At 46.4% G+C, this 27,887-nt stretch overlaps 1 protein-coding gene across 1 annotated transcript in view; it reads left to right on the top strand.

The window, feature by feature from the left end:
* LOC147114582 (guanine nucleotide-binding protein G(olf) subunit alpha-like) overlaps nucleotides 1-27,887 on the top strand; it is a 573,882-nt gene that overhangs the window by 210,215 nt on the left and 335,780 nt on the right. Inside the window, exon 7 of the mRNA XM_085992352.1 lies at nucleotides 13,366-13,463. Within this exon, the coding sequence (XP_085848478.1) occupies nucleotides 13,366-13,463 (98 nt within the window). The remainder of the gene's footprint in view (nucleotides 1-13,365; nucleotides 13,464-27,887) is intronic.

Here is a 27,887-nt window from a genome sequence, read left to right as displayed (position 1 = left end):
GCATGAGAAGAGATTCAATTTTACTGCAGTACTTCCAGACGTATATTCATGTACTTCCTAATCACTCTTCATGAGTAAGATTCTTTACTCTGTTGTCCTCCATGGTCATCAATGGATTCAGTGACAAATGAGTTTTTTGATGAGGTAACAGAGAGGGGTGATGAGGGCAATGCGGTTGATGTGGTGTACATGGACTTCCAAAAGGCGTTTGATAAAGTGCCACATAATAGGCTTGCCAGCAAAGTTGAAGCCCAAAGAATAAAAGGGACAGTGGCAGCATGGATACGAAATTGGCTAAATGACAGGAAACAGAGAGTAGTGGTTTTTCGGACTGGAGGAAGGTATATAGTGGTGTTCCCCAGGTTACTAGGACCACTGCTTTTCTTGATATAAATGACTTGGACTCGGGAGTACAGGGCACAATTTCAAAATTTGCATATCCATAAGAACATAAGACGTAGGAGCAGGAGTCGGTCACTTGGCCCCTCGAGCCTGCTCCGCCATTCAATAAGATCATGGCTGATCTGATCTTGGCCTCAACTCCACTTCCCTGCCCGCTCCCCATAACCCTTGACTCCCTTACCTTTCAAAAATCTGTCTATCTCCACCTTAAATATATTCAATGACCCAGCCTCCACAGCTCTCTGGGGAAGAGAATTCCAAAGATTCACAACCCTCTGAGAGAAGAAATTCCTCCTCATTTCTGTTTTAAATGGATGCCCCCTTATTCTGAAATTATGTCCCCTAGTTCTAGATTCCCCCACGAAGGGGAAACATCCTCTCTGCATCTACCCTGTCAAGCCCCTTCAGAATCTTATATGGTTCAATAAGATCCCCTCTCATTCTTCTAAACTCCAATGAGTATAGGCCCAACCTGCTCAACCTTTCTTCATAAGACAACCTCTTCATCTCCGGAATCAACCTCGTGAACCTTCTCTGAACTGCCTCCAATGCAAGTATATCCTTCCTTAAATAAGGAGACCAAAACTGTACGCAGTACTCCAGGTGTGGTCTCACCAACGCCCTGTACAGTTGTAACAGGACTTCCCTACTTTTATACTCCATTCCCTTTGCAATAAAGGCCAACATTCCATTTGCCTTCCTAATTACTTGCTGTACCTGCATGCTAACTTTTTGTGATTCATGTTCAAGGACCCCCAGATCCCTCTGTACCTCAGCATTTTGTAATCTCTCCCCCATTTAAATAATAATTTGCTTTTTTATTTTTCCTACCAAAGTGGATAACCTTGCATTTTCCCACATTAAACTCCATCTGCCAGATTTTTGCCCTCTCACTTAGCCTATCTATATCCCTTTGGAGATTCTTTGCGTCCTCCACACAATTTGCTTTCCCACCTATCTTTGTATCATCAGCAAATTTGGCTACATACACTCGGTCCCTTCATCCAAGTCATTAATATAGATTGTAAATAGTTGAGGCCCCAGCACTGATCCCTGCGGCACCCCACTAGTTACAGTTTGCCAACCTGAAAATGACCCATTTATCCCGACTTTCTGTTTTCTGTTAGTTAGCCAATCTTCTATCCATGCTAATATATTACCCCCAACCCCGTGAGCTCCTTTCTTGTATAGTAACCTTTTATGTAGCACCTTATCGAATGCCTTCTGGAAATCCAAATACACGACATTTACTGGTTCCCCTTTATCCACCCTGCTCATTACATCCTGAAAGAACTCCAGCAAATTTGTCAAACATGACTTCCCTTTCATAAAACCATGCTGACTCTGCTTGACTATATTATGATTTTCTAAATATCCTGCTACCACTTCCTTAATGATGGACTCCAGCATTTTCCCAATGACAGATGTTAGGCTAATCACTGTACTTCCCAAGCACTCTTCATGAGTAAGATTCTTTACACTATTGTCCTCCATGGTCATCAATGGATTCAGTGACAAATGAGTTTTTTTGATGAGGTAACAGAGAGGGTTGATGAGGGCAAAGCGGTTGACGTGATGTACATGGACTTCCAAAAGGTGTTTGATAAAGTGCCACATAATAGGCTTGCCAGCAAAGTTGACGCCCATGGAATAAAAGGGACAGTAGCAGCATGGATACAAAATTGGCTAAATGACAGGGAACAGAGAGCAGTGGTGAACGGTTGTTTTTCGGACTGGAGGAAGGTACACAGTGGTGTTCCCCAGGGTACTAGGACCACTACTTTTCTTGATATAAATGACTTGGACTTGGGTGTACAGGGCACAATTTCAAAATTTGCAGATGACACAAAACTTGGAAGTATAGTGAGGAGGATCGTGATAGACTTCAAGAGGACATAGACAGGCTGGTGGAATGGGCGGACACGCGGCAGATGAAATTTAATGCAGAAAAGTGCAAAGTGATACATTTTGGTAGGAAGAACAAGGAGAGGCAATATAAACTAAAGGGTTCAATTCTAAAGGGGTTACATGAACAGAGAGACCTGGGGCTTTTTGTACACAAATCGTTGAAGGTGGCAGGGCAGGTTGAGAAAACGGTTAAAAAAGCATACGGGATCCTGGGCTTCATAAATAGAGTACAAAAGCAAGGAAGTTATGATGAACCTTTATAAAACACTGGTTCGGCCTCAACTGGAGTATTGTGTCCAATTCTGTGCACCACATTTTAGGAAGTATGTGAAGGCCTTAGAGAGGGTGCAGAAAAGGTTTACAAGAATAGTTCCAGGGATGAGGGACTTCAGTTACGTGGGTAGACTAGAGAAGCTGGGGTTGTTCTCCTTGGAGCAGAGAAGGTTGAGAGGAGATTTGACAGAGGTGTTCAAAATTATAAGGGGTCTAGACAGAGTAGATAGAGAGAAACTGTTCCCATTGGCAGCACGGTGGCATAGTGGTTAGCACTGTTGCCTCACAGCGCCAGGGACCCGGGTTCGAATCCAGCCTCGGGCGACTGTCTGTGTGGAGTTTGCACATTCTCCCCGTGTTTGCGTGGGTTTACTCCGGGTGCTCCGGTTTCCTCCCACAGTCCAAAGATGTGTGGGTTAGGTTGATTGGCTATGATAAATTGACCCTTAGTGTTAGGGGGATTAAATACGTGGGGTTACGGGGATAGGGTGGGATATGTGTTGGTGTAGGGGTTGCGGGGATCGGGTGGGATATGTGTCGGTGCAGGCTCGATGGGCCGAAATGGCCTCTATCTGCACTGTGTGGTTTCTGTGATTTCTGTGATTTCTGTGAAGGGTCGAGAACCAGAGGACACAGATTTAAGGTGATTGGCAGAAGAACCAAAGACGACATGAGGAAAAACTTTTTTGCGCAGCGAGTGGTTACGATCTGGAATGCACTGCCTGAAAGGGTGGTGGAGGCAGACTCAATCGTGGATTTCTAAAGGGAATTGGATAAGCACCTGAAGGAAAAAGATTAGCAGGGCTACGGGGAAAGAGCGGGGGAGTGGGACTAGTTGAAGTGCTCCAGCAGAGAGCCGGCTTGCGCTCGATGGACTGAATTACCTCCTTCTGTGCTGTAACCATTCTATGAAATGAGAAATGACACATGGCATATACCATAGAAGTGAACAATAATTTCACGTTTATTAAAAGCACTTGAGTTGTGTATTATTACCCAATGGATGGGAAGCCTCAAAAATGTTTTAGAATGACAGTGCAATCTTAAGGTATTGAACTTTTACAGGGCAAAATCTTGTGGCCTGGTTCCAGGCCCTAGAATTAAATTATATTGAATTTCGTTTTGATGCAACAAAATAACACTTCATTATATGGAAATGGCTCCACTCACCTTCATTACCTCCTCCTAGCTGTTCCCATGCCCACTTTCCTGAATCTACAGCCACTTATCCAGGCTGCTGTGAGAACGCCATTTATACTGGATATGAAAACTGACACAACGTTCCCAGTACAAATGCTATACAGGAAACTTTGGTTTATCCGGAGGTTGTATGTCCGGAATACTCGATCGAACGGCAAAAATCAGGAGCCGTTTTCTGTAAGTTTTTTTAGATCTCGTTCTTTTTTTTCCCAGTCAGCCACTGCAAGGTCTGTAGCTATAGCAACAGCTTCAGCTACAGACGCTTGCAGCTGCAGCCGACTCTTTAGAAGCTGTTGCTAAGCAACAGTGTTTGTTGTCAGATACGGAGATGAAAACCTCCGTATCCTTCAACATTAACTTTGTATGTCCGGCAGTTTTGATAGATCAGCAACACACCAGTCCCGTCAGTGTCGGATATCACAAAGTTTCCTGTACTAGCTCCCTAGCAACATAGGAACAGGAGTAGGCCATTCAGCCCCTCGAGCCTGTTCCGCCATTCACTGAGATCATGGCTGCTCTGCGATCTAACTCCATATACCCGCTTTTGCCCCGTATCCCTTAATACCTTTCGTTAACAAAAATCTATCAATCTCCGATTTAAAATTAACAATTGATCGAGCATCAATTGCCGTTCACAGAAGAGAGTTCCAAACTGCTACCACCCTTTGTGTCTAGAAGTGTTTCCTAATGTCACTCTTGAAAACTCTGGCTCTAATTTTTAGACTATGCCCCCTAGTCCTAGAATCCCCAACCAGCGGGAATAGTTTCTCTCTCTCCACCCTACCTTAATATCCTGAAAACTTTGATCAGATCACCCCTTAACCTTCTAAAATCTCGGGAATACAACCCTAATTTGTGTAACCTCTCCTCGTAACGTAACCCTTGAAGTCTGGGTATCATTCTGGTAAACCTATGCTGCACTCCCTCCAAGGCCAATATATCCTTCCTAAGGTGTGATGCCCAGAACTGCTCCCAGCGCTCCAGGTGTGGTCTAACCAGGGTTTTGTACAGCTGCAGCATAACTTCTGCCCCCTTGTATTCTAGTCCTCTAGATATAAAGGCCAGCATTCCATTAGATTTTTTGATTCTTTTCCTGTATTACTACCTAACACCAGTCTGTCGCTGTCCTCTCTGATTCCCAGTTAATGCACAGAAGCATGATTGGTCCCAGTGCTGCTCCCTCAATGGTTATGAACATACTATGCTACGGAGAACAGTAAAATGCAAACGGTTCATCAAAGAACAGAAGAAGAAAGAACTTGCATTTAAATAGCGCATTTCACTGTGGTAATATAGGGAAACGCGGCAGCCGAATAGCTGCAAGCTCCCACAAACAGCAATAATATAATGACCAGATAATCTGTTTTTTTTAGTGATGTTGATTGAGGGATTAACTATTGGCCAGGACACCGGGGATAAACTCCCCTGCTCTTCTTCAAAATAGTGCCATGCCCACCTGAGCGAGCAGACGGGGCCCTCGGTTTAAAGCCTCATCCGAAAGACGGCACCTCTGACAGTGCAGCACTCCCTCAGCACTGCACTGGGAGTGTCAGCCTGGATTATGAGCTCAAGTCTCTGGAGTGGGACTTGTTGGACCCGCAGCCTCCTGACTCAGAGACGAGAGTCGTACCACTGAGCTGACACTTAGCAGGAATATTTCAGTGGTAGTTTCACTTCTCCTAATAGAACACCCTGTTTTTACAAAATAAAAACTGCTGTAGAATTTCAAGGAAGAGATGACTAGATTTTGGGATAAAAATTCAGTTTCATGTTCACAAACTCTTAAAAGGCAAAAAAAAAGCTCTTGGAGATGAGACAGCGAGAAAACAAAAGTGCATTTTTGACCATCTGTATGGGTTTAATATTTTGGGATCTAACTAATTAATAAAATCCATTTTAGTTAGTGTCATCTGTCAATCTCTGAAAAATTAAAGAGTTTCTTTTTAAGTTTGTAAGAAATTAAGGTCTTCTGTCACGTATTTGTTTGATAGTTCATGTGTTGCCAGATGGCGATTAAAATACAGGAAAAGTCTAGTAGAATTTGAGAGACTGAAGAGAGAAACCTCTTCACACAGAGAGTTGTGAGGATGTGGAATTCACTTCCAGGGTTTACGGTTGAGGCAGAGACTACATCAACAATCTAGATTAGATTGGATAGCTGGATGAAGAAAAAGGGTTTGAAGGGATATGGGAACAGGACGAGCAAACGTGATTCGGGCTATTTGCTCGTGTGGAGGGTAAACGCCAGCATGGACTGGTTGGGTCGAATGGCCTGTCTCCGTATTGTAACTTCTGTCTAATGTTAGGGCACATTTCTCGCTGTATTGTCTTCTGAGAAAAGTGTAAATTTCAAGCTTGTATTGTCAAATGACAGCCTTTCAACAACTCGACTACATACTTTAGTCCAGTGATATTCATAATACAGTCCCGGGGCCGTCTTTGGCCTACTTTCTTCTTACCTGCCCTTGAGGATTGGTTAATGGACAGAAAACAGCAGTAGCACAGATACATCATCTGCACTCTTAATTGGGGTTGTTTATTCTACAAAGAAGGACAATATTTACATAGAAACATAGAAACATAGAAGATAGGAGCAGGAGTAGGCCATTCGGCCCTTCGAGCCTGCTCCGCCATTCAATGAGACCATGGCTGATCATCCACATTCAGTACCCTGTCCCTCCCTGCCTTCTCCCCATATCCCTTGATCCCTTTAGCCTTAAGAAATATATCCAACTCCTTCTTGAATATATTTAATGAACTGGCCTCCACCGCCCTCTGTGGCAGAGAATTCCACAGGTTCACCACTCTCTGGGTGAAGAAATTCCTCCTCATTTCAGTCCTAAATGGCTTACCCCTTATCCTTAGACTATGACCCCTGGTTCTGGACTCCCCGGCCATCATAAACATCCTTCCTGCTTCTAGTCTGTCCAGGCCTGACAGAATTTTATAGGTTTCGATGAGATCCCCTCTCAATCTTCTAAACTCCAGTGAGTATAAGGCCAATCGACACAATCTCTCCTCATACGTCATTCCTGCCATCCCAGGTATCAGCCTGGTGAATCTTCGCTGTACTCCTTCCACGGCAAGAACGTCCTTCCTCAGGTAAGGCGACCAAAACTGCACACAATACTCAAGGTGCGGTCTCACCAAGGCCCTGTACAGCTGTAGCAAGACATCCTTGTTCCTGTACTCGAACCCTCTTGCTACGAAGGCCAACATACCATTTGCCTTCTTAACCGCCTGCTGCACCTGCATGCTTACCTTCAGCGACTGGTGCACAAGAACACCCAGGTCTCTTTGCACTTCCCCTTCTCCCAATCTATTGCCATTCAAATAATAATCTGCCTTCCTGTTTTTTCCACCAAAGTGGATAACCTCACATTTATCCACATTATAGTGCATTTGCCATGTTTCTGCCCAATCACCACATTTTATGACATGTGGTGGCCTGTGTTGTGGATAGCTAAGTTGTGTTCTTAAATTGACCATTTTCAAAGTATGTGTTTGTGTGTGTGTGTGTGTATAATATAATATACCTACCCTGTTCCCATAGCCCTTCAACTCCTTCCCTTCATCGACTGGTCCAATATAATCTTGAATGCCGACATAGTTTCTGCTTCAAGCATGAAGCCTGGAAGTGAATTCCCCAGCCTTTCGATTCTCTCTCTAAAGAATTTTCTCTTGCTCTCTGGTCTAATTTTTTTTGTATTTAATCTTGCATCTATGGCCCCTTGATTTAGAAACACAACACCCCCCCCAAACTACTGGAAACAGTCTGCTTATATCTACTCTGTCCTATTATTCCATAATCTTAAGCCTTTCTATCATATCGCCCCAGAATCTGCATTATTCTAACAAAAAAAGACGACATTTTCCAAATCTTTCTTTTTATTTCCTCATACCAGGCAACGTCCTAGTGAATCTGCATTGTATCCTCTCTAAAGCCTAAGTATCCTTCCTGCAGGGTGAAACCCAAGACTGCACACAGTTCTCTAACTGCGGTCTTCAGATTGTATACAGGCTCTTGGTTTTTATATTCTATACCTCTTGTGATAAAACTGAGAATTCCATTAGCTTTTTTTAATGGACTTATTAACCTAAAGTTTTCCCTTTAATGTCCTATAAAGCTGTACCTACAAATCCCTCTGCTCTTCCCCAGCACCAAGCCTACTGCCATGATCTGGTTGAAGATCAGCCATGATCTGGTTTGAAGATCTTTTTACCAAAATATACCACCTCACACATTGAATTCATTTGCCATTATTTTTAGCCCATTTCCCCCAGCTTTTCAATATCCCTTTGCAGCTTCCTTTGGTCTTCTAAAGAATTAACTTTGCCTCCTATTTCGGGATAATCTGAAAATTTTAACGCCACTCCCACTGGGCCTCTTTCCAAATTATTGAGATATACAGAGTAAAGATAAATAGTAGAAGGGTGGGGCCGATTAGTGACCAAAAATGGGAATTCCTTGTAGAGGCGGAAGGCATGGCTGAGGTACTAAATGAGTACTTTGCTTCTGTCTTCACAAAAGAAGAGGAAGCTGCCAATGTCACAGCAAAGGAGTTGGTGGTGGGGGGGGGGGGCAGGGGGAGAGAAATTGGTTAGGATAAAAATAGATAAAGGAAGAGGTCCTTAAAAGGTTGGCAGCACTCAAAGTAGAAAAGTCACCCAGTCCAGATGGAATGCATCCTAGGTTACTGAAGGAAGTAAGGGTGGAAATCGGGGAGGCTCTGGCCACAATCTATCAATTCTAATGGAGATATTAGGACAGATGACCAAAAGCTTGGTCAAAAACATAGGTTTTAAGGAATGTCTTAAAGAAGGAAAGAGAGGCGGAGAGATTTAGGGAGGGAATCCCAGAGCTTGGGGCCCAGGCAGCTGAAGGCACGGCCACCAATGGTGGAGCGATTAAAATCAGGGGATGTGCAAGAGGTCAGAATTGGAGGATTACAGAGATCTCGGAGGGGTGCAGGGCTGGAGGAGTTTACAGATAGGGAAGGGTGAGGCCATGGAGGGATTTGAAAGCAAAGTTGAGAATTTTAAAATTGAGTCGTTACAGGACCGGGAGCCAGTGTAGGTCAGTGAGCACAGGGGCGATGGGTGAATGGGACTTGGTGCGATTTAGGATACGGGCAGCGAGCACAGGGGTGATGGGTGAACAGGACTTGGTGCGATTTAGGACACGGGCAGTGAGCACAGGGGTGATGGGTGAACGAGACTTGGTGCGATTTAGGACACGGGCAGCGAGCACAGGGGTGATGGGTGAACGAGACTTGGTGCGATTTAGGACACGGGCAGCGAGCACAGGGGCGATGGGTGAACGGGACTTGGTGCGAGTTAGGATACGGTCAGTGAGCACAGGGGCGATGGGTGAACGGGACTTGGTGCGATTTAGGACACGGGGCAGTGAGCACGGGGCGATGGGTGAACGGGACTTGTGCGATTTAGGATACGGGCAGTGAGCGTTTTGGATGAGCTCAAGTTTATGGAGGTTGGTAGAGATATTTCATTGATGTGCAGAGTGTTTTGATTATTGCCATATCCGCACACATCTGTAAAACTCTTGGATCATTGAAACCTGATGGGAAACCAAGGGGCAGAATTTTAATTCTGAATTGTGACTTGAATAGGTCAAGATGATGCCTTTCAGGTAAAGCTTCTCTGACGGCTTAGTAGCCATATCCAATTCACAGTGTATAGTTGAGCCGTACAGACCAGATAGGTCCAAGGTTTGGGACCACAGAGGGGGAAATTAGTTAGAGTCCCCGCCCCTATTCGCTACTTATACTGAAAAGTCCACATGAAGAGATGATTGGGTTTGGCACAGATCCTCCACACAGTTAAGTAGCCTGTCAACATTCACCAGCAAAGCTCACACATGAAGAATGGTCACTTGGATGAGGTATCAGGGTTTGCAGGCCATTGGAATTGTGCCTCAGTGTGAATTGTGGTTACAGGAGAGAGGACTAAAAGCTGGAGAAAGTTTAATGAAGTTGAAATTTAGCTTCATGCACAGATTGGGGGGGGATGGGAAAATTGTGTATCCATTGAGTAGGGGTACCCATTGTAGATGGTTTTGGAAAAGGCAAGTCAGCCGCAGCGAAGATTTCAGTTTAGCACACTTTGTGATGACGTGTTCTTTGTGAACTTGGAATGACATTGTTACAGCAGTGAGCCCACAGGGAGATGATTCATTCTTTTTACTCTGGCACCTTCTGGGAGTCAACAAGGGCAGCACGGTGGCATAGTGGTTAGCACTGTTGCCTCACAGCGCCAGGGACCCGGGTTCGAATCCGGCCTCGGGTGACTGTCTGTGTGGAGTTTGCACATTCTCCCCGTGTTTGCGTGGGTTTGCTCCGGTTTCCTCCCACAGTCCAAAGATGTGCGGGTTAGGTTGATTGGCTATGATAAATTGACCCTTAGTGTTAGGGGGATTAAATACGTGGGGTTACGGGGATAGGGTGGGATATGTGTTGGTGTAGGGGTTTACGGGGATCGGGTGGGATATGTGTCGGTGCAGGCTCGATGGGCTGAAATGGCCTCTATCTGCACTGTGGGGTTTCTGTGATTTCTGTGAAGAACACAACCTGACTGTCTTACGTCCAGTGAGCACCTGGTTACCAAACCTTTGCGTCTATAGGACCACATTTAGGATATCCCCAGTGCCAATGGCCCAATGGTTTAGTATATCATAGGTGGATGAAGCAATGTTTTTGTAGAAAAATAAAGTATTTTTAGGACAGTGTTTGAGTTAGGCTGATGGTGATGGTTGTTCTGTTTGTAGCTTGAACGCTGATTCACTATGACAACATTTCTGACTAATTAGTAGGGTAATAATTGTTAGGGTCGGTGATTCGCACATTCCCAGAACTTAGAATGAAACTGTGCCCAGCGAGGGACGCTTGCTCCCCGGAGCTTGTCACGCAATGAAGATAATAACCAACACAAACAAGCAGCACATTGGGAAAACTCCCGAGTGCGGTCATTAATCTAGTCCTTTGGGTGCCAAGGTGACAATTTTTTAAAGAATTTTAATGACTCTTCTGCCGTTACCTGGGCATTGATGAACACTTTGATTGAAAATACCTCCATAAAATAAACTGATCTCCTGGTTATTTGTTGCAATAACAACCCCATTAGATTGTAGCCAACTGCTGATGGCGAATGTTGCTAAACTCTTGGCAAAGTTAGTCTTTGCTAATGAGAAAGGGTCGAGACTTGCAGCATCTTTGAACGTGCCAACATTAGTAACTTGGAGGTCGAGCCAACAGTTGTTTTAACAAATCAAAATTCTCCACATTTAAGAATGTATTAACCAAACTTTGGTTGCGGTGTTTGCTTCCCCAACTCAAAGTCTGGACAGCTGCTGCCTGTTGTCTGGCCTATGAAAGAAAGAAAGATTTGCATTTATATAGCGCCTTTCACGACCTCAGGCCCACTCAACGTGCTTTACAGCCATTGAAGTACTTTTGAAGTGTTGTCACTGTTGTAACCAGAAGATGGAGATAGACAGATTTTTGCAAGAAAAGGGAGTGAAGGCAGGGAAGTTGCTTTGAGCCCTAGATCAGCCATGATCTTGTGGAATGGCGGAGCAGGCTCGAGGGGCCAAGTGGCCTATTCCTGTTCCTATTTCTTATGTTCTTATGAGCTGGAGCCCTGCTCCTAGTCCCCTGCCAGTGTCTCTCTATGGCTAGCTGATGTGTGTGTGTCTTTTTTCTCTGTGTTCCCCTTTCTCTGTGTATCTCGCTCCTTTTCCTCTCTCCTGGTCTCTCCCCATCTCTCAACATTTTCCTTTTTTTTCTCCTTTCTTTGCTTCTCTCCCCTCACTCCTTCTCTGCTCTCCCCCCTTATGCAATGATACTCATTGCATCACTTTGAATTATATTAATCTAATAATTCTTACTAAAACACCAGTACGGACCGAATGGCCTGTTTCGGTGCTGTAAACTCAATGTAACTCTTATGTATTTTTCCCCCTCACACTCCCCCAATGGGTCAGCAAGTGAGTAACTGAACCATGGTTACCAGGAATGTCCCAGGTGCAATTCATGCTGAGTATGCTGTTTGCAGAGGTGTGGTGGTACAGGTGCTACAAGCGACTTCTAGCCTCAGTGGGTTAGCGAGAGGGGAACGTCGGCCCAGGTTTTCATTCCTAGTGTCCAGTGACTTGCGTGTGTGTGTGAGCTGGATTGGAGACTTGGCCACGATGCCTCTGAGGGCTGAAAGCCTGCGGACACACGCTGCCTGAGCTCGCGCGTGAATGGTTGCTCAGGCAGGCATCAGAGGGACCCCCCCCACAACACCACCACCACCACCAAAGTGTTATCATCTCCAGGAGAGATGGGGAGAAAATCAGCAAGAAACGAAAAACTTTTTTTTGCTCTTTGTGTCAATGTTAAAACTACCTCATTTAAAAAAAAAAGTTTTACCCAACTGCTGAATGTTGATGTTTGCAATGGTTTCAAGAAGAAATGTCACAGCCTTTTAGTGGAGAAACAGGAGAGCTAGAGAGCATCAGCCATTTCTGTTGGTGGCAGCCATGCTGTTTTGGCCAGCCCTTTTGTTAAAAGGACCATTCTTTAACACCAGTAAGGTGAAAAGCAATTCCGTGATATGAAAGGGCTGCGCCATTCGGCCAGGCGATAGACGTCTTCCTGAAACCAGAAAGTCTGTCCCTTGTAATATTTTAAATGTATAAATATTATAGGAGTGAGAGCATTGCTACTTTTTTTTTAAGTGTTCAGCTTTTCTTCTTTTTTAAAAATTGATTTATAGGATGTGGGCGTCGCTGGCAAGGCCAGCATTTATTGCCCATCCCTAGTTGCCCTTGAGAAGGTGGTGGTGAGCTGCCTACTTGAACCGCTGCAGTCTGTGTGGTGAAGGTACTCCCACAGTGCTGTTAGGTAGGGAGTTCCAGGATTTTGACCCAACGACGATGAAGGATCGGCAATATACTTCTAAGTCAGGATGGTGTGTGACTTGGAGGGGAACTTGGAGGTGGTGGTGTTCCCATGCGCCTGCTGCCCTTGTCCTTCTAGGTGGAAGAGGTCGCAGGTTTGAGAGGTGCTGCCGAAGAAGCCTTGGCGAGTTGCTGCAGTGCATCTTGTAGATGGTACACACTGCAGCCACGGTGCGCCGGTGGTGGAGGGAGTGAATGTTTAAGGTGGTGGATGGGGTGCCAATCAATCGGGCTGCTTTGTCCTGGATGGTGTCGAGCTTCTTGAGTGTTGTTGGAGCTGCACTCATCCAGGCAAGTGGAGAGTATTCCATCACACACCTTACTTGTGCCTTGTAGATGGTGGATTCATTCTTTGTATAATGGGTCCACAGGTTCAGTGTGGAAGATCATATTCATCTGTTTTTCAACTGATTTACTGTTTGAAAAAGAAAATTATCAGTGCACACACGGTCACGTGAATTCAAAGCATTGTACCCGATAAGCATAGATTCACCGTTTGTGTTGGGCAGCAGAAATGCAAACCTCAACAGTAGTCCAGTTAGAACAGCGTGTTTTGATTAATTTTTTTAAAATTGATATTGAAACCTGTTTCTTTTTAACAAAAGTTTTCTTTCGATTTGCAGGAATTCTTCGATCATGCGAAAGCACTGTGGGATGATGAAGGTGTAAAGGCATGTTTTGAAAGGTCAAATGAGTACCAGCTCATCGACTGTGCACAGTAGTAAGTGTCTTTCATCATCCGAAAATGAATCATTAATTTTTAAACTATTACAGTTCCTTTTAAAACGCCCGTACTTTTTCCAAAATGAAAAATTACTAACTGCAATGCAATGGGAATGGAATTGAGACTGAATTGCATCTAAATGTTGTAAAATATTTGTAATGTATTCTGTATGAGGCTTGGCGAAAGGATACCAACTCTCCTAAAAGTGTAAGCTATATGTGACCTACAGCGTGCTTCAATCTTGGAAGTTATTCTGCATGAGAGCAGAGCAGTGAAGATGTTAATTTGCTGTAGCGCTGGAAGTCTCAATTGGTTGGTCCTGAGTTGGAGTCTGTTGGGGGGGGGGGGGTTGCGGTTTCTGCTGTGGTTGAGTTTGATCGGTCAGTCTTTTGGCTGGACTTCGGTGGCGTGCCTATTTGGACAGTTGAAGCGCTCTCTCTCTCTCTCTCTCTCTCTCACGTGATGAGGAATAAAAACTATCTGGGTCAGTTTTGTCTCGAGCAGAAGTTTGCCGCCAAAGGGTAACGGCTGTTGAACATTTTCATCAAGGCACTGCTCTACTCTGCCCTGCCACCTGATGCATATATGGCCACAGGAGCGATGTTGGCTAACAATAGTCCAAATGCCGATAATCGCCTGCTCCCTGTATTGTTTCATTGGGAATGTTCGTGTAATTTCTTAAAACCTTTTTTATGTTTGTTACCACTTACTGCAGAAATCAAAATAGCCGTGTGATCGTATTGTATTACAGGAAACTTTGTTATATCCGGCACCGACGGGACCGAGCTGTTGCCGATCTATCAAAACTGCCGGACATACAAAGTTAATGTTGAAGCGTACGGAGGTTTTCATCTCCGTATCTGACAACAAACACTGTTGCTTAGCAACAGCTTGTAAACAGTCGGCCCGTACCTTGGAAGTGTCTCTGTAGCTTAGCAACAGCTTCAGAGAGACTTTCCAGAGCCCGACTGTTGAAAACAAAGCCACGAGAAGAAAAAAAAACCGAACAAAACGGCTCCTGATTTCTGCCGGTGGATCAAGGTTTCCGGACATACAACCTCCGGATAAACCAAAGTTTCCTGTAGTTTGTATTATGTTGAGGATCTTTAGTGAAAAATTGTTGACTTTATCACTTGCTATACAAGTGAGATAGCCCGCGTACCTCACAAGTGGTAAAATTGTAATTGAGTTTTGTTAATTATTTCCACGGGCATCCAGGACTTATTATTTGAGAAAGTTTCACTAAAATGATCCATGTATGCAGCACAATGCAAATTTTATAGAAGAGATGGTTTAATATTTTTTATTTGGGGGCTAATACACCTTCAGAAATATTTTTTTAGTTGTGTTTTTAAACTGAATTTGTAGATATCTCCGCTATGTTGGTGATGGCGGACTTATTTTTCGGTAGGTTAGATGAGGGTGTGTTGTGTCACGCACAGTGCTGTTCCCCAGAGTATGAAGTAGCTGTCCAGTGCAAACCGTGGTATGTGGAAACGGAGCAGACTGGGGAGAGGCCTCGAGTGTGGGGCGGGATACGGCAAAAACCCAGACTCGGCCACTGGATCAAATTGGCAGCAGGAGCTGCTGGGATTTAGGCCACACAGAGACAGACAGAACGCGAGATTTATTTTTGACTGGGAGATTTATGTTTTTTTTTTAACCCGGTTGAATTGTTTTAAGAATTTTACAGCAGATTTTTTGGAAATAAAACCTTTTTCGCTTGCAGGCTATTCACGCCTTGAATTTACTTTATAAATTTCTAATGTCAGGAACAGTGGCCTGCTTATAAGGGTGAAGACGTTTCAGTTCAGTGAGGTTCTTGGCCCTCTTTTTCTCGCCCGTCTCCTGCAGGCATTGACCTTTGCTGGAATACAGTCCAATAGGCATCCACCACCCACTGTACCTCATCCCAACCAGCTATTATTCACAAGCGAGCTTAGAGAGCTAGTGTCGACAGATTGACTGTGGAGTACATCACAGTAGACCTTATCATGGTCTCGTCCAATGTCCATACAATTTCCAACAAGGGTCACCAGCAAAGTCCCCCGTAAGCCGGCATGGACTGGTTTGGGCCGAATGACCTGTTTCCGTGCCGTATATCCTACGTAAGCCGCACTGCCTCCCCCAATGCGCAGCCCATTCAAATTTCTGCGCGTGCGCGGTGCCTGCAGTGTAAAAGCCGGTGAGCGGGCTGCGCGGGACCTTGCAGCTGACTGTGCGGCCACGCAGCTCAGCGGGGACATTGGTCACCAGAAAGCAATGGGGAGTGGCGGCCCCCTAGAGGCGCGGTGACCAATTACAGTTTCCCAGCTGCTGCCTCAAGTGAGATCAACTAACCTCTCGCAAACAGGGCATCAAACTGGGACCTTCCGTATGGCACTGGAATCTTAATTATGCGCTCACCCAATTTCCCTGCTCTTGGTTATCCAAGAGACCTTTCATGGGATTTGTGGGGTGGAGGGCTGGGTTAGCTTTGCATAAAAGGTAAATCATGCTTGACTAATCTACTGGAATTTTTTGAGGATGTAACTGGTAAAATAGATAAGGGAGAACCAGTGGATGTGGTGTATTTGGACTTTCAGAAGGCTTTCGATAAGGTCCCACATAAGAGATTAGCGTGTAAAGTTAAGGCACATGGGATTGGGGGCAAGGTATTGACTTGGATAGAGAACTGGTTGGCGGACAGAAAGCAGAGAGTTGGAATAAACGGGTCATTTTCCGAGTGGCAGGCAGTGACTAGTGGGGTACCGCAAGGATCGGTCCTAGGACCCCAGCTGTTCACAATATATATATTAATGATCTGGACGAGGGAATTGGATGTAATATCTCCAAATTTGCAGACGACACAAAGCTGGGCGGGAGGGTAAGCTGCGAGGAGGATGTCGGGAAACTCCAGTACGATTTGGACAGGTTGGGTGATTGGGCAGAAACATGGCAAATGCACTATAATGTGGATAAATGTGAGGTTACCCACTTTGGTGGCAAAAACAGGAAGGCAGATTATTATTTGAATGGCAATAGATTGGGAGAAGGGGAAGTGCAAAGAGACCTGGGTGTCCTTGTGCACCAGTCGCTGAAGGTAAGCATGCAGGTGCAGCAGGCGGTTAAGAAGGCAAATGGTATGTTGGCCTTCATAGCAAGAGGGTTCGAGTACAGGAACAAGGATGTCTTGCTACAGTTGTACAGGGCCTTGGTGAGACCGCACCTTGAGTATTGTGTGCAGTTTTGGTCACCTTACCTGAGGAAGGACGTTCTTGCCATGGAGGGAGTGCAGCGAAGATTCACCAGGCTGATACCTGGGATGGCAGGAATGACGTATGAGGAGAGATTGTGTCGATTGGGCTTATACTCACTGGAGTTTAGAAGATTGAGAGGGGATCTCATCGAAACCTATAAAATTCTGTCAGGTCTGGACAGACTAGATGCAGGAAGGATGTTTCTGATGGCCGGGGAGTCCAGAACCAGTGGTCATAGTCTAAGGATAAGGGGTAAGCCATTTAGGACTGAAATGAGGAGGAATTTCTTCACCCAGAGAGTGGTGAACCTGTGGAATTCTCTGCCACAGAGGGCGGTGGAGGCTAGTTCATTAAATATATTCAAGAAAGAGTTGGATATATTTCTTGAGGCTAAAGCAGGGACAGGGTACTGAATTTGAATGATCAGCCATGATCACATTGAATGGCGGAGCAGGCTCGAAGGGCCGAATGGCCTACTCCTGCTCCTATCTTCTATGTTTCTATGTTAAAGCATTTAAAATGCACTGTTTTTAATTAATTTTTCACAGATTCGTGATCCATCAAGATAAGTCATTGTTATCTGGTCATCCAGGACTTGGGCAGAATTTGCTTTCTGGGCATCTGGGATTATTTTTTTTAAGTTTAGGCACAGCAGATTGTACGGATATTGGATGAAACCATGAGTCGGAGCTTTAAGCCCAGCATACCAACAGGGGTCATTTTTTAAATGGAAAATGTGCGTCGTATCTGCACACGCAGATAACTTGATTAAGTAATCTGGTAAAGCAATTAGGAGTGAAAAACGCAGTGTATCAGACTAGGCAAGGAGAAGCTCAATAAACACATGAGGGAGAGAGGAATAGAAGGTTATGCTGATAGAGTGAGACGAAGTAGGGGTGGGAGGAGGCTCGTGTGGAGCGTAAACACCGTCACGGACCAGATGGGCCGAATGGCCTGTCTCGGTGCTGTAAATTCTAAGTAGGTACAGGGAGATGCTCCATTATCCACCAATTTCATTTATGCACTGAGGTTCATTCCTGTGATGTATGGTGGATAATCGAGGTTTGACTGTAATACGGCTTAATGGTACATGGTGCCTTTATCCACTTGAGCATCACTGGAGAGTTTTAAAAATTAGATTTAAGTGCAGTTAAGCTTTTATTTACGGATTGCATTATTTACGTATGCCGATGACACCCCACTTTACCTTCCCACTAAATCACCATCAATTAGTGTTAGATTTAGGGTCTGTGAAGTTTTTAACTAGGTAAAGGAATAAACCAAAAAAATAACCCTGTCGCATCTTATGCCCTGTTCCCCAGTCAAAAGGGTGAGCAAGTGGCCTGCTCGCAAGCCCCTGGTGTCCACCGGCAATTGCAATCCGTAAGTCTTCTTTCTCTTGAGAGTATCAAATTGTAAGCTTTTTATTTCGACTGGCATTAAATTGACAATTTGGAATAAGTTTATTAAACACACAGGCCTAGAAATTCAGTATAGCCACGTTTGGGGCGCTACAGCCGGGCGGCCGCTAAAGTTTGCGCCACCTTCGCCGATATTCAGTGGCATCGCCCCAAGAGGTTGCTGCTGCGCTAAAACAGGCGATGCACGACTATCATTAGGCGCTAAGCCGGCGGCCCGGGGCGATACCCCCGAGGGCGGGCGCAGCGCAGGTTCGGCGAGTTGCTGATTGACGGCAGACACTCTGGCGCCGGTGAGCTCTTAAAGGGGGAGGGTGGATTTGTTTGCCTGCCACGCCCTGCACACTGCAGCCCTGAAGCAAGGCCTGACCACTGCTGCTTGATCTGTACAACGCCCAGGACTATGGAGAAGGCCAACGTTTGCACCCATTGCAGCCCCCATTATATGTTTCCAATCAATGCTATGGCTCTGAAGTTAAAGACAAGTGCAAAGCTGTGGCCTGAAGCCACAAGTACCTGTGCGAGTGTTGAGCCAAACCAGAAAGCTCTCTACCTTTGTCTCTCTGCAAAGATCCGTCTCTCACAAAGAAGGAGTGTTGCAAAATGGCTGCCATTTCTACTGCAGGAGGAGTGCTCTTTAATTTGCGCCCCCCTCGCCCCGCAGCGACTGGGAACTGTACCCCTCTACCAGTCGCTAGGGGCGCCAGGCGCACAATAGGCCGGCGCCACTGAATTTCCGGTTTGGGGCGCACAAAGGGCGTTGCACGATGAAATGACGTCAGGATCTGCGCGCGCAGCTGAGCGCGCGCAAAGGCTTTGCGCCGCTGCTAAATCTTTACTGAAGTTGGGGAGAGGCGCAGATCGCACTGCGCCCGGCCGCTAGCCGCCTAGCGCCCCACATCTCCTCCTCCTAAGGCGCTAGCGGCTGGCGCAAACAACTGAATTTCTAGGCCACAAACTCATGCAAGTTTATTAAATACACACACTCATGCACATCAAAACAATAGCCTACTGGTATTTATGGATTCTACTCAATTACAGCACGTAAGGTAATGGGTTAGATTTACACAGACTGGTACTTCCCTGAGTCAAGCAATGCACGCGGCCTTTTTCCTTGCTTCTTGGTCTGGTCTGTAGAGTTCCTTGCTTCTTGGTCTGGTCTGTGGAGTTCCTTACTTCTTGGTCTGGTCTGTGGAGTTATTTGCTTCTTGGTCTGGTCTGTAGAGTTCCTTGCTTCTTGGTCTGGTCTGTGGAGTTCCTTGCTTCTTGGTCTGGTCTGTAGAGTTCTTTGCTTCTTGGTCTGGTCTGTGGAGTTCCTTGCTTCTTGGTCTGGTCTGTGGAGTTCCTTGCTTCTTGGTCTGGTCTGTGGAGTTCCTTGCTTCTTGGTCTGGTCTGTGGAGTTCCTTGCTTCTTGGTCTGGTCTGTGGAGTTCCTTACTTCTTGGTCTGGTCTGTAGAGTTCCTTGCTTCTTGGTCTGGTCTGTAGAGTTCCTTGCTTCTTGGTCTGGCCTGTAGAGTTCTTTGCTTCTTGGTCTGGTCTGTGGAGTTCTTTGCTTCTTGGTCTGGTCTGTGGAGTTCCTTGCTTCTTGGTCTGGTCTGTGGAGTTCCTTGCTTCTTGGCCTGGTCTGTGGAGTTCCTTGCTTCTTGGTCTGGTCTGTGGAGTTCCTTGCTTCTTGGTCTGGTCTGTGGAGTTCCTTGCTTCTTGGTCTGGTCTGTGGAGTTCCTTGCTTCTTGGTCTGGTCTGTGGAGTTCCTTGCTTCTTGGTCTGGTCTGTGGAGTTCCTTTCTTCTTGGTCTGGTCTGTGGAGTTCCTTTCTTCTTGGTCTGGTCTGTGGAGTTCATTGCTTCTTGGTCTGGTCTTTGGAGTTCTTTGCTTCTTGGTCTGGTCTGTGGAGTTCCTTTCTTCTTGGTCTGGTCTGTGGAGTTCTTTGCTTCTTGGTCTGGTCTTTGGAGTTCTTTGCTTCTTGGTCTGGTCTGTGGAGTTCCTTGCTTCTTGGTCTGGTCTGTAGAGCTCCTTGCTTCTTGGTCTGGTCTGTAGAGTTCCTTGCTTCTTGGTCTGGTCTGTGGAGTTCCTTGCTTCTTGGTCTGGTCTATAGAGTTCTTTGCTTCTTGGTCTGGTCTGTGGAGTTCTTTGCTTCTTGGTCTGGTCTTTGGAGTTCCTTGCTTCTTGGTCTGGTCTGTGGAGTCCTTGCTTCTTGGTCCGGTCTATGGTGTTCCTTGCTTCTTGGTCTGGTCTGTGGAGTTCCTTGCTTCTTGGTCTGGTCTGTGGAGTTCCTTGCTTCTTGGTCTGGTCTGTGGAGTTCCTTTCTTCTTGGTCTGGTCTGTAGAGTTCCTTGCTTCTTGGTCTGGTCTGTAGAGTTCTTTGCTTCTTGGTCTGGTCTGTGGAGTTCCTTTCTTCTTGGTCTGGTCTGTAGAGTTCTTTGCTTCTTGGTCTGGTCTGTGGAGTTCTTTGCTTCTTGGTCTGGTCTGTGGAGTTCTTTGCTTCTTGGTCTGGTCTGTAGAGTTCCTTGCTTCTTGGTCTGGTCTGTGGAGTTCTTTGCTTCTTGGTCTGGTCTGTAGAGTTCCTTGCTTCTTGGTCTGGTCTGTAGAGTTCCTTGCTTCTTGGTCTGGTCTGTAGAGTTCTTTGCTTCTTGGTCTGGTCTGTGGAGTTCCTTTCTTCTTGGTCTGGTCTGTAGAGTTCTTTGCTTCTTGGTCTGGTCTGTGGAGTTCTTTGCTTCTTGGCCTGGTCTGTGGAGTTCTTTGCTTCTTGGTCTGGTCTGTAGAGTTCCTTGCTTCTTGGTCTGGTCTATGGAGTTCTTTGCTTCTTGGTCTGGTCTGTGGAGCTCCTTGCTTCTTGGTCTGGTCTGTAGAGTTCTTTGCTTCTTGGTCTGGTCTGTGGAGTTCCTTGTTTCTTGGTCTGGTCTGTGGAGTTCTTTGCTTCTTGGTCTGGTCTGTGGAGTTCCTTGCTTCTTGGTCTGGTCTGTGGAGTTCCTTGCTTCTTGGTCTGGTCTGTGGAGTTCCTTGCTTCTTGGTCTGGTCTATGGTGTTCCTTGCTTCTTGGTCTGGTCTATGGTGTTCCTTGCTTCTTGGTCTGGTCTGTGGAGTTCCTTGCTTCTTGGTCTGGTCTGTGGAGGGAGGGATTCTTGTTCTTCCGTGTGGTCATCCAGAGAGAGGGCCTTTGGGTTCCTTGTTTTATATCATTTTAAGTCCATTGTCTCTACTCTAAATTGCTAAGACCCCATGATTGGGTCCGAGATTTGTGGCAGTTCTTGATTGGCTTTCCTTTGAACATGTGTCTGTCTGCAGTGGCTGGTGCCATTTCTTGCTTAAGTTAATTGTGTTGACACCTTTTAGTGGCTCTTGAGTTTCGATGGTGAGTTTCGATGGTGTCTCTGTGGGGGGTTATCCTGGTTGTGCAGGTTTCCTTTGTTAAGTTTTGCGCGGTTGCCTTACCCAGGATAGATCCATACACATCAGATTTATCTTTATTATATACATCTTATATTAATATCTCGAGTCCATCACACATACAAAAACATATATTTTTATTCTTACAAAATGCAATAGAGAAAACGTATCACTGTGGGGAAAAAGAGCGAGTTGTGTTTTGGCCTGAGAGCAACGTTGGTAGTGAGGATCCAGGAATGTACAACCACAAGTTACAATCCATTCCAAAGGCAAGGCTGCGAGGAGGCACTCTGCCTGGCCTTTGTGGGTTGAAGCAAAACGAGCAGAGTGGGGCTCTTGTCCACATTTGTCCGCTTGTGTCTTACAGTGGTATTGTCCTTCAAATTCAAAATACGGAATTCAGGAGAATCTTCTTTAGCCAAAGAGTGGTTAGAATTTGGAACTCGCTACCACAGGGAGTAGTTGAAGTGCGTAGCATAGATGCCTTTAAAGGGGAAACTAGATAAACACATGAAAGAGACAGGAATAGAAGATTATGCTGATGGGGTTAGATGAAGAGGGGTGGGAGGAGGATTGTGTGGAGCATAAACACCAGCATGGACCAGTTGGGCCGAATGGCCTGTTTTCTGTGCAGTTCTATGTAATTTTATTGGCCCAGAAATTCGGGTCGGGGGCTTCCCGTGGGTGCAAGCCCCCGACCTGCACTTACCTTGCGCGCCGGCAGTTGAGCTGTAGGGCCCCGTGGAATTCCGCTCCGGGGCCTGCTCCAACTCCCGGCGCGCTGTGCTTGCGTGTCCCAGGGGCGTAGTTAGTGCGGTGCGTCCCCTGGGATCACGTGAGCCATGGGCAGCCAATCAGAGGAGGGAAAAGCCCATTCATAAGATTGACAGGAAGACCTGTCTAAACTTATGAATATACGGGCCCCAAAATAACAGTAAACCTTCAAATAAATTTTAAAAAACATCACACTTTTTAAATAAACTATAAATTACATTAAATAACTATTTTAAACAATTTAAATTTTTGAAAAAAATAATTTTATAAAAAAATGGGGCTAAAAATAAACTTACCTTGCTTTAAAGTATTTAAAAATAATAAACCTGTGGAAAAAATGTTTTAATTTTAATTAATTGACCACTTACCTTTTAAAATGCAGGCCTTACGCCTGGTTTTTACATTTCTAAAATCTAAAGACTTAACCTCACGGAAAAACCTGTAAAAAAAAACGTAAGTTCAAAGTGCACGCGCAAATTCCCGCGCGCACACGTTCGACCTCTGAACCCCTTCGTTCAGAGGAACTGAAGTGCCGGTTTCCCACGCATGCGCAGTGCATGCAAGAAACCAGCACTTCCATCGGGTCCACGCGTGAGTACCCCGTGCGTACTCACGCGTTGGGACCCAAATTTCTGGGCCAATATACAAAGTGCCAAAATATGTCATTTTTTTCTTGCCGTTTAATTGTCTTTGAGTTGAGCTAAGGTTAGGGAATCTCAAACTTTCCAGATCCACTGTTCTGAAAAATAACTGATCCCTAGTGACGGGAGAGATTTAATTTAATAGATTTAAAGTAATTGGTAGTAGGATTAGAGGGGAGTTGAGGAGAACTTTTTTCACCCAGAGGGTGATGGGGGTCTGGAACTCACTGCCTGAAAGGGTGGTAGAGGCAGAAACCCTCACAACATTTAAAAAGTACTTGGATATGCACTTGAAGTGCCGTAACCTACAGGGCTATGGACCAAGAGCTGGAAAGTGGGATTAGGCTGGATAGCTCTTTGTCGGTCGGCACAGACACGATGGGCGGAATGGCCTCCTTCTGTGCCGTAAATTTCTATGATTGTGTGAGAGGGATGCCGCCTCACGCACACGCGCAATATGGACTGTTTCTCATCACATGAATGCTGCAATCGAGTAGTCAAAAAATTCGATCCAATCTGATGTTTTAACAGGAGTGGTTTAAAGTTTTCGGACGTATTGAGAGAAAATCCCTCATCATTAACCAGTGGAACAAATTTTGACTTATTTTCTTTGGGTTTGACTGGGTTGAATTTTGAAAGATGGGTTTGCTGTGCGTTTATATACAAAACAGCAGCTTACCGCTTCCGTGTCTTTAAATGGGCATGTCAGGAACCACACACAAGCAAAGAGCAGCTCAATAATCAGCCGGCAGCAACGGTTCTAAATCGATGCAGCACCAGATAGGAGTACATAACAAAAGTGACTACACTTCAGAAGTCCCTGTGAAGCACTGAGACTTTTCTCACAGACATGATAAGGCATTATATAAAGACAAGCCTTGTTTCTTTAGCAAGTGGGTTATCTATAAGCTACTGTATACTGATCTGTGAAAAAGAAAAGTCTAGTTATCGCATACTACAAACACAGGTCACTGCTTCTGTATCTGGTTCCTAGTTTCTGATTCCTTGACCACCCAGGGTCCACGGCCCAGCCACAGCTCCAACCCTTTGCATATTTCTGCCCTACCTCCACCCGAGCCCTCACCAGACTCGTCCCGTACACGAGACCCGCCACCTGTTTCCTTGCACCCCATCTGACCACTCAACTGAAATAACAACAGGAAACGCTGGAAAAACTCAGCAGGTCGGGCAGCATCTGTGGAGAGAGAAGAAGAGTTAACGTTTCAGGTCGATGACCTTTCGTCAGAACTGGAACAAAGCAGGAAATGGAAAGCAAGTTTGGGGGCTGGGAAAAGGGGGAAGGGATGAAAGAACAAAAGGTCAGTGATAGGACAGAAAGCAGGAGAGATTAAGAGACATTGAGAGATATTCAAGGCAAGGGGAGGTAGAAATGGGGAAGGTTAAGGAACAAAGGATGGCTCTAGCTGGCGACAATGAAGGACAGCTGAAGGGAGGGAAGAAAAAACAGAAAGTGTGGATAAAAAAAAGAAAATATATATGTGATAGGGGCCGAGGTTATGATCTGAAATTGTTGACCTCTATTACGATAGCAAAATACTGCAGATGCTGGAAATCCGAAATAACAACAGAAAATGCTGGAAAAACTCAGCAGGCCAGGCAACATCCGTGGAGAGAAATTAGAGTCGACGTTTCGGGTCGAAACCCTTTTTCAAAACTCTATGTTGAGTCCAGAGGGCTGTAGAGTGCCTAATCGACCCAACTGTTCCTTGGCCCAATGCTTGCTGAATTTGACAACTGACCCTCTCCTCGGCCGCTGTTCCTCCATCTTTCAAAACTGCTTTCCCCTCACCCCAGTTCTTCCTTTTCCCACTCTGGGCCATCTTTTCCTCTCCCAATTGCCCCATCTCCAACGTTCCCATTCTTTCTAAGGTCTGGAACATGTCACCATCGCTGATCAGATCTGTTCTGTTCGTGTTCTGTGCTTTTCTGAGTCGAGTCTACTGCGTGTTTGCTCCTTCCCCCCCCTCTCTACCATCAAAAGCAGAACCTTCAGCCACCTTACTGCCGCACTCTGGAACTGTCTTCCCAATAACCTTTCAGCCTTGCCACTGGGTTGAATTTTGAAAGATGGGTTTGCTGTGCGTTTATATATAAAACAGCAGCTTACCGCTTCCGTGTCCTTAAATGGGCATGTCAGGAACCACACACAAGCAAAGAGCAGCTCAATAATCAGCCGGCAGCAACGATTCTAAATCGATGCAGCACCAGATAGGAGTATTAGGAGTACATAACAAAAGTGACTACACTTCAGAAGTCCCTGTGAAGCACTGAGACTTTTCTCACAGACATGATAAGGCATTATATAGATAGGCTACCTCGCAATTATTCGTCCTACTCTCCCTAATGTTCTCCCTAATGCTGCGAATGAGTCTGATCCCCAGTTGTAAAGTGCCTTGGGATGATTTGCTGTATCAAATGTGCTGTAAAAATGCAAGTTATTGTAAGGTTCATTTTTTACCTTTTTCATATGCACAATACTGTAAGATGAAAAGTTTTGACGGTGAATTTAACACTTGGCAGTTCTTGTAGCTATTGGCAGTGACCGTGACTAGAGAGTGAGTCGGCCTTTTGTTGCCAGTGTTGAAAATCTTGATTTTTTTTTCCCGTGATCGAATTAACTTATCAAAACTGCAGTTCAGCTTTAACCCAAAGAAACTCATCCTAAAAAAGAATAAAAGCCGCACCTTTTAGATCTCAGGTGAGCTAGTTAGAGAGCTGGTTGCAGCAGCCGGTTCCCAAATGATCAACTGCAGCAAGAAAGGAAGAGAGAGAAAATAGTCAGGGGTAAAGAATTGGAGATGGAGGAATAAACGCAGCGACGTCAATGTCCTGGGATTTCCTACGTAACATCAGGAGGACTGCGGCGGTTCAAGGAAAAGCCCGCCACCATATTCTCGGGGAAAGTAGGGATGGGCAATAAACTCGGCCCTTGCCAGTGTTGCCCACTTCGGAGAACATATAAAAAAAAATTGTACGCTGGTGAATTTCTTTGCTCCTCAGTTCACTAAGACTCGAGAATAACGCTGCTGAACACTGCTTCATTGATGAGTCCAGATAACGTCACAGTGATTTTTTCATCCATTTCCCTGGTATTATAGGTTACAGTCCTGAACATGCACCTCAGTTGGTGGTTTCATCTAGAAGACAGTTGACATTGTTCAGTAATAAATTTCAGTAATAAATAAGCGCTTTGGGACGTGCTGAGGTGGTGAAAGGTGCAACATAAATGCAAGTCTTTTTTATCTATATATATAAATCGGTACTTCTGTCATTCTGTCATTCTGTCTATCTGTCTTTCTGTCTATCTGTCTGTCTGTCATCGCGTGTGCGTTGCGGGTATGCACTCGAAAGTTACAGGGCGTACCTACGCGCACGTTACCTCCAAAGAAAGCTTACGCTTCCGAGACGGTTTTAAGCGTATTTACGTTTCGGCCGGGCTAAAATTGCGCCCGCGGTATCCCAAAAACCTTCAACATTCCGCTCATTAGCATCTCATTATCCGCTCATTAGCGACAGAGTGACCTCGAGCTCGACCAATCGTACGCCGGGTTGCTGGCGTGTGCCGCCGGGCCAATCAGTGCGCGTGTGGCCGGGCTTTATCGTTCTGAACCGAGGTGAGTCGCCGCCATCTTGATTCCAAACTTTTCCTTTCTTTTTCCCGCTTTCTGCGTCTTAAAAAAAAAACGTTGCTTTTAAAACACTTATTGTTTTTTAAAAAAATGATTTAGAAAGTAATTAACTTATCTAATCTCATTAATTTTCCTACCTTTCCCCGTTTTTCCAGGTAGGCCTAGAAGCCTCGGCGTCTCCTCCGCACCCACGCCCGAGCTAGGCACCTCCCGGCCCCACTCGAAGGCTGGAGGGCCGAGCCTCAGCCCAGCGCCGCTAGGGTGCGCGCGCAGCAGGAGCTGAGACGTCTCTCTCTGCCGGGGCTTGCTGAGCGTCCAGCGTTACCCTGGCAACCGGGCCCGCCAGACGTCTCGCACAGCTGCAATCGGCGGTCTTCACCTCGGGGGGAGGGGGGGGGGGGCGGCCGCGACCCTCGGGGGGGGGCCGCGACCCTCGGGGGGGGGGGGCGCGTGCGCAGCAGGAGCAGCTGAGACGCGGCGTCTCTCTCTCTGGCTTGGTCAGCGTCACGGTTGCCCTGGCAACCGGGCCCGCCGGCCGAGAGAGACGCCGCGTCTCAGCTCCTGCTGCGCGCGCAATCGGCGGTCTTCACCTCCGGGGGGGGGGTGGGGGGCGCGACCCTCGGGGGGGGGGGCGCCCGCCGCCTTCCCTCCCCCCCACCCTCCTTCCCCCCTCCCCTCCCCTGCCCTTCCCCCCCGCCCTCCCTCCCCCCCTGCCCTCCCTTCCCCCCCTCCCTCCCTTCCTCCCCCCGCCCTCCCTCCCCCACCTCCCCCCCTCCCCCCCGCCCTCCCTTCCCCGCCCTCCCTTCCCCTCCCTCCCCTCCCCCCCGCCCTCCCTTCCCCTCCCCTGCCCTCCCTTCCCCCCCCTCCCTTCCTTCCCCCTCCCCCTCCCTCCCTTCCCCGCCCTCCCCCCTCCCCTCCCCCTCCCCTCCCCCCCCGCCCTCCCTTCCCCTCCCCCTCCCCTCCCTCCCCCCTCCCCTCCCCTCCCTCTCTTCCCCCCACCCCTCCCCTCCCTCTCTTCCCCCCAGTCGCTCTCTCTCTTCCCCCCAGTCGCTCTCTCTCTTCCCCCCAGTCGCTCTCTCTCTCTCTTCCAACAACAACATGCCCTCGAAAAAGCCTCGGCACCGCCGGGCACTTCAGCTAGTTTATATATATATAAAGAAAGCCCTGAAGTATGTTCAGTTGAACAACCTTTAGAAGAAAAATATAATCTGAATGAGATTGATTGAACTCTTATCATGTTATCAGCAAGGTCAATGTACTTGAGAATTCAGTTATTAGCAGCACTGGTTGACGCGGTTGGCTGACTATAATGGC

This window comes from Somniosus microcephalus, chromosome 7 (assembly GCF_052327205.1).
Source record: "Somniosus microcephalus isolate GS21.2 chromosome 7, FLI_Smic_1.0, whole genome shotgun sequence".
NCBI classification, from domain to species: domain Eukaryota; kingdom Metazoa; phylum Chordata; class Chondrichthyes; order Squaliformes; family Somniosidae; genus Somniosus; species Somniosus microcephalus.
The sequence above is the reverse complement of the archived record's forward strand: the minus strand, read 5'-3'. Positions and strand labels throughout refer to the sequence as shown.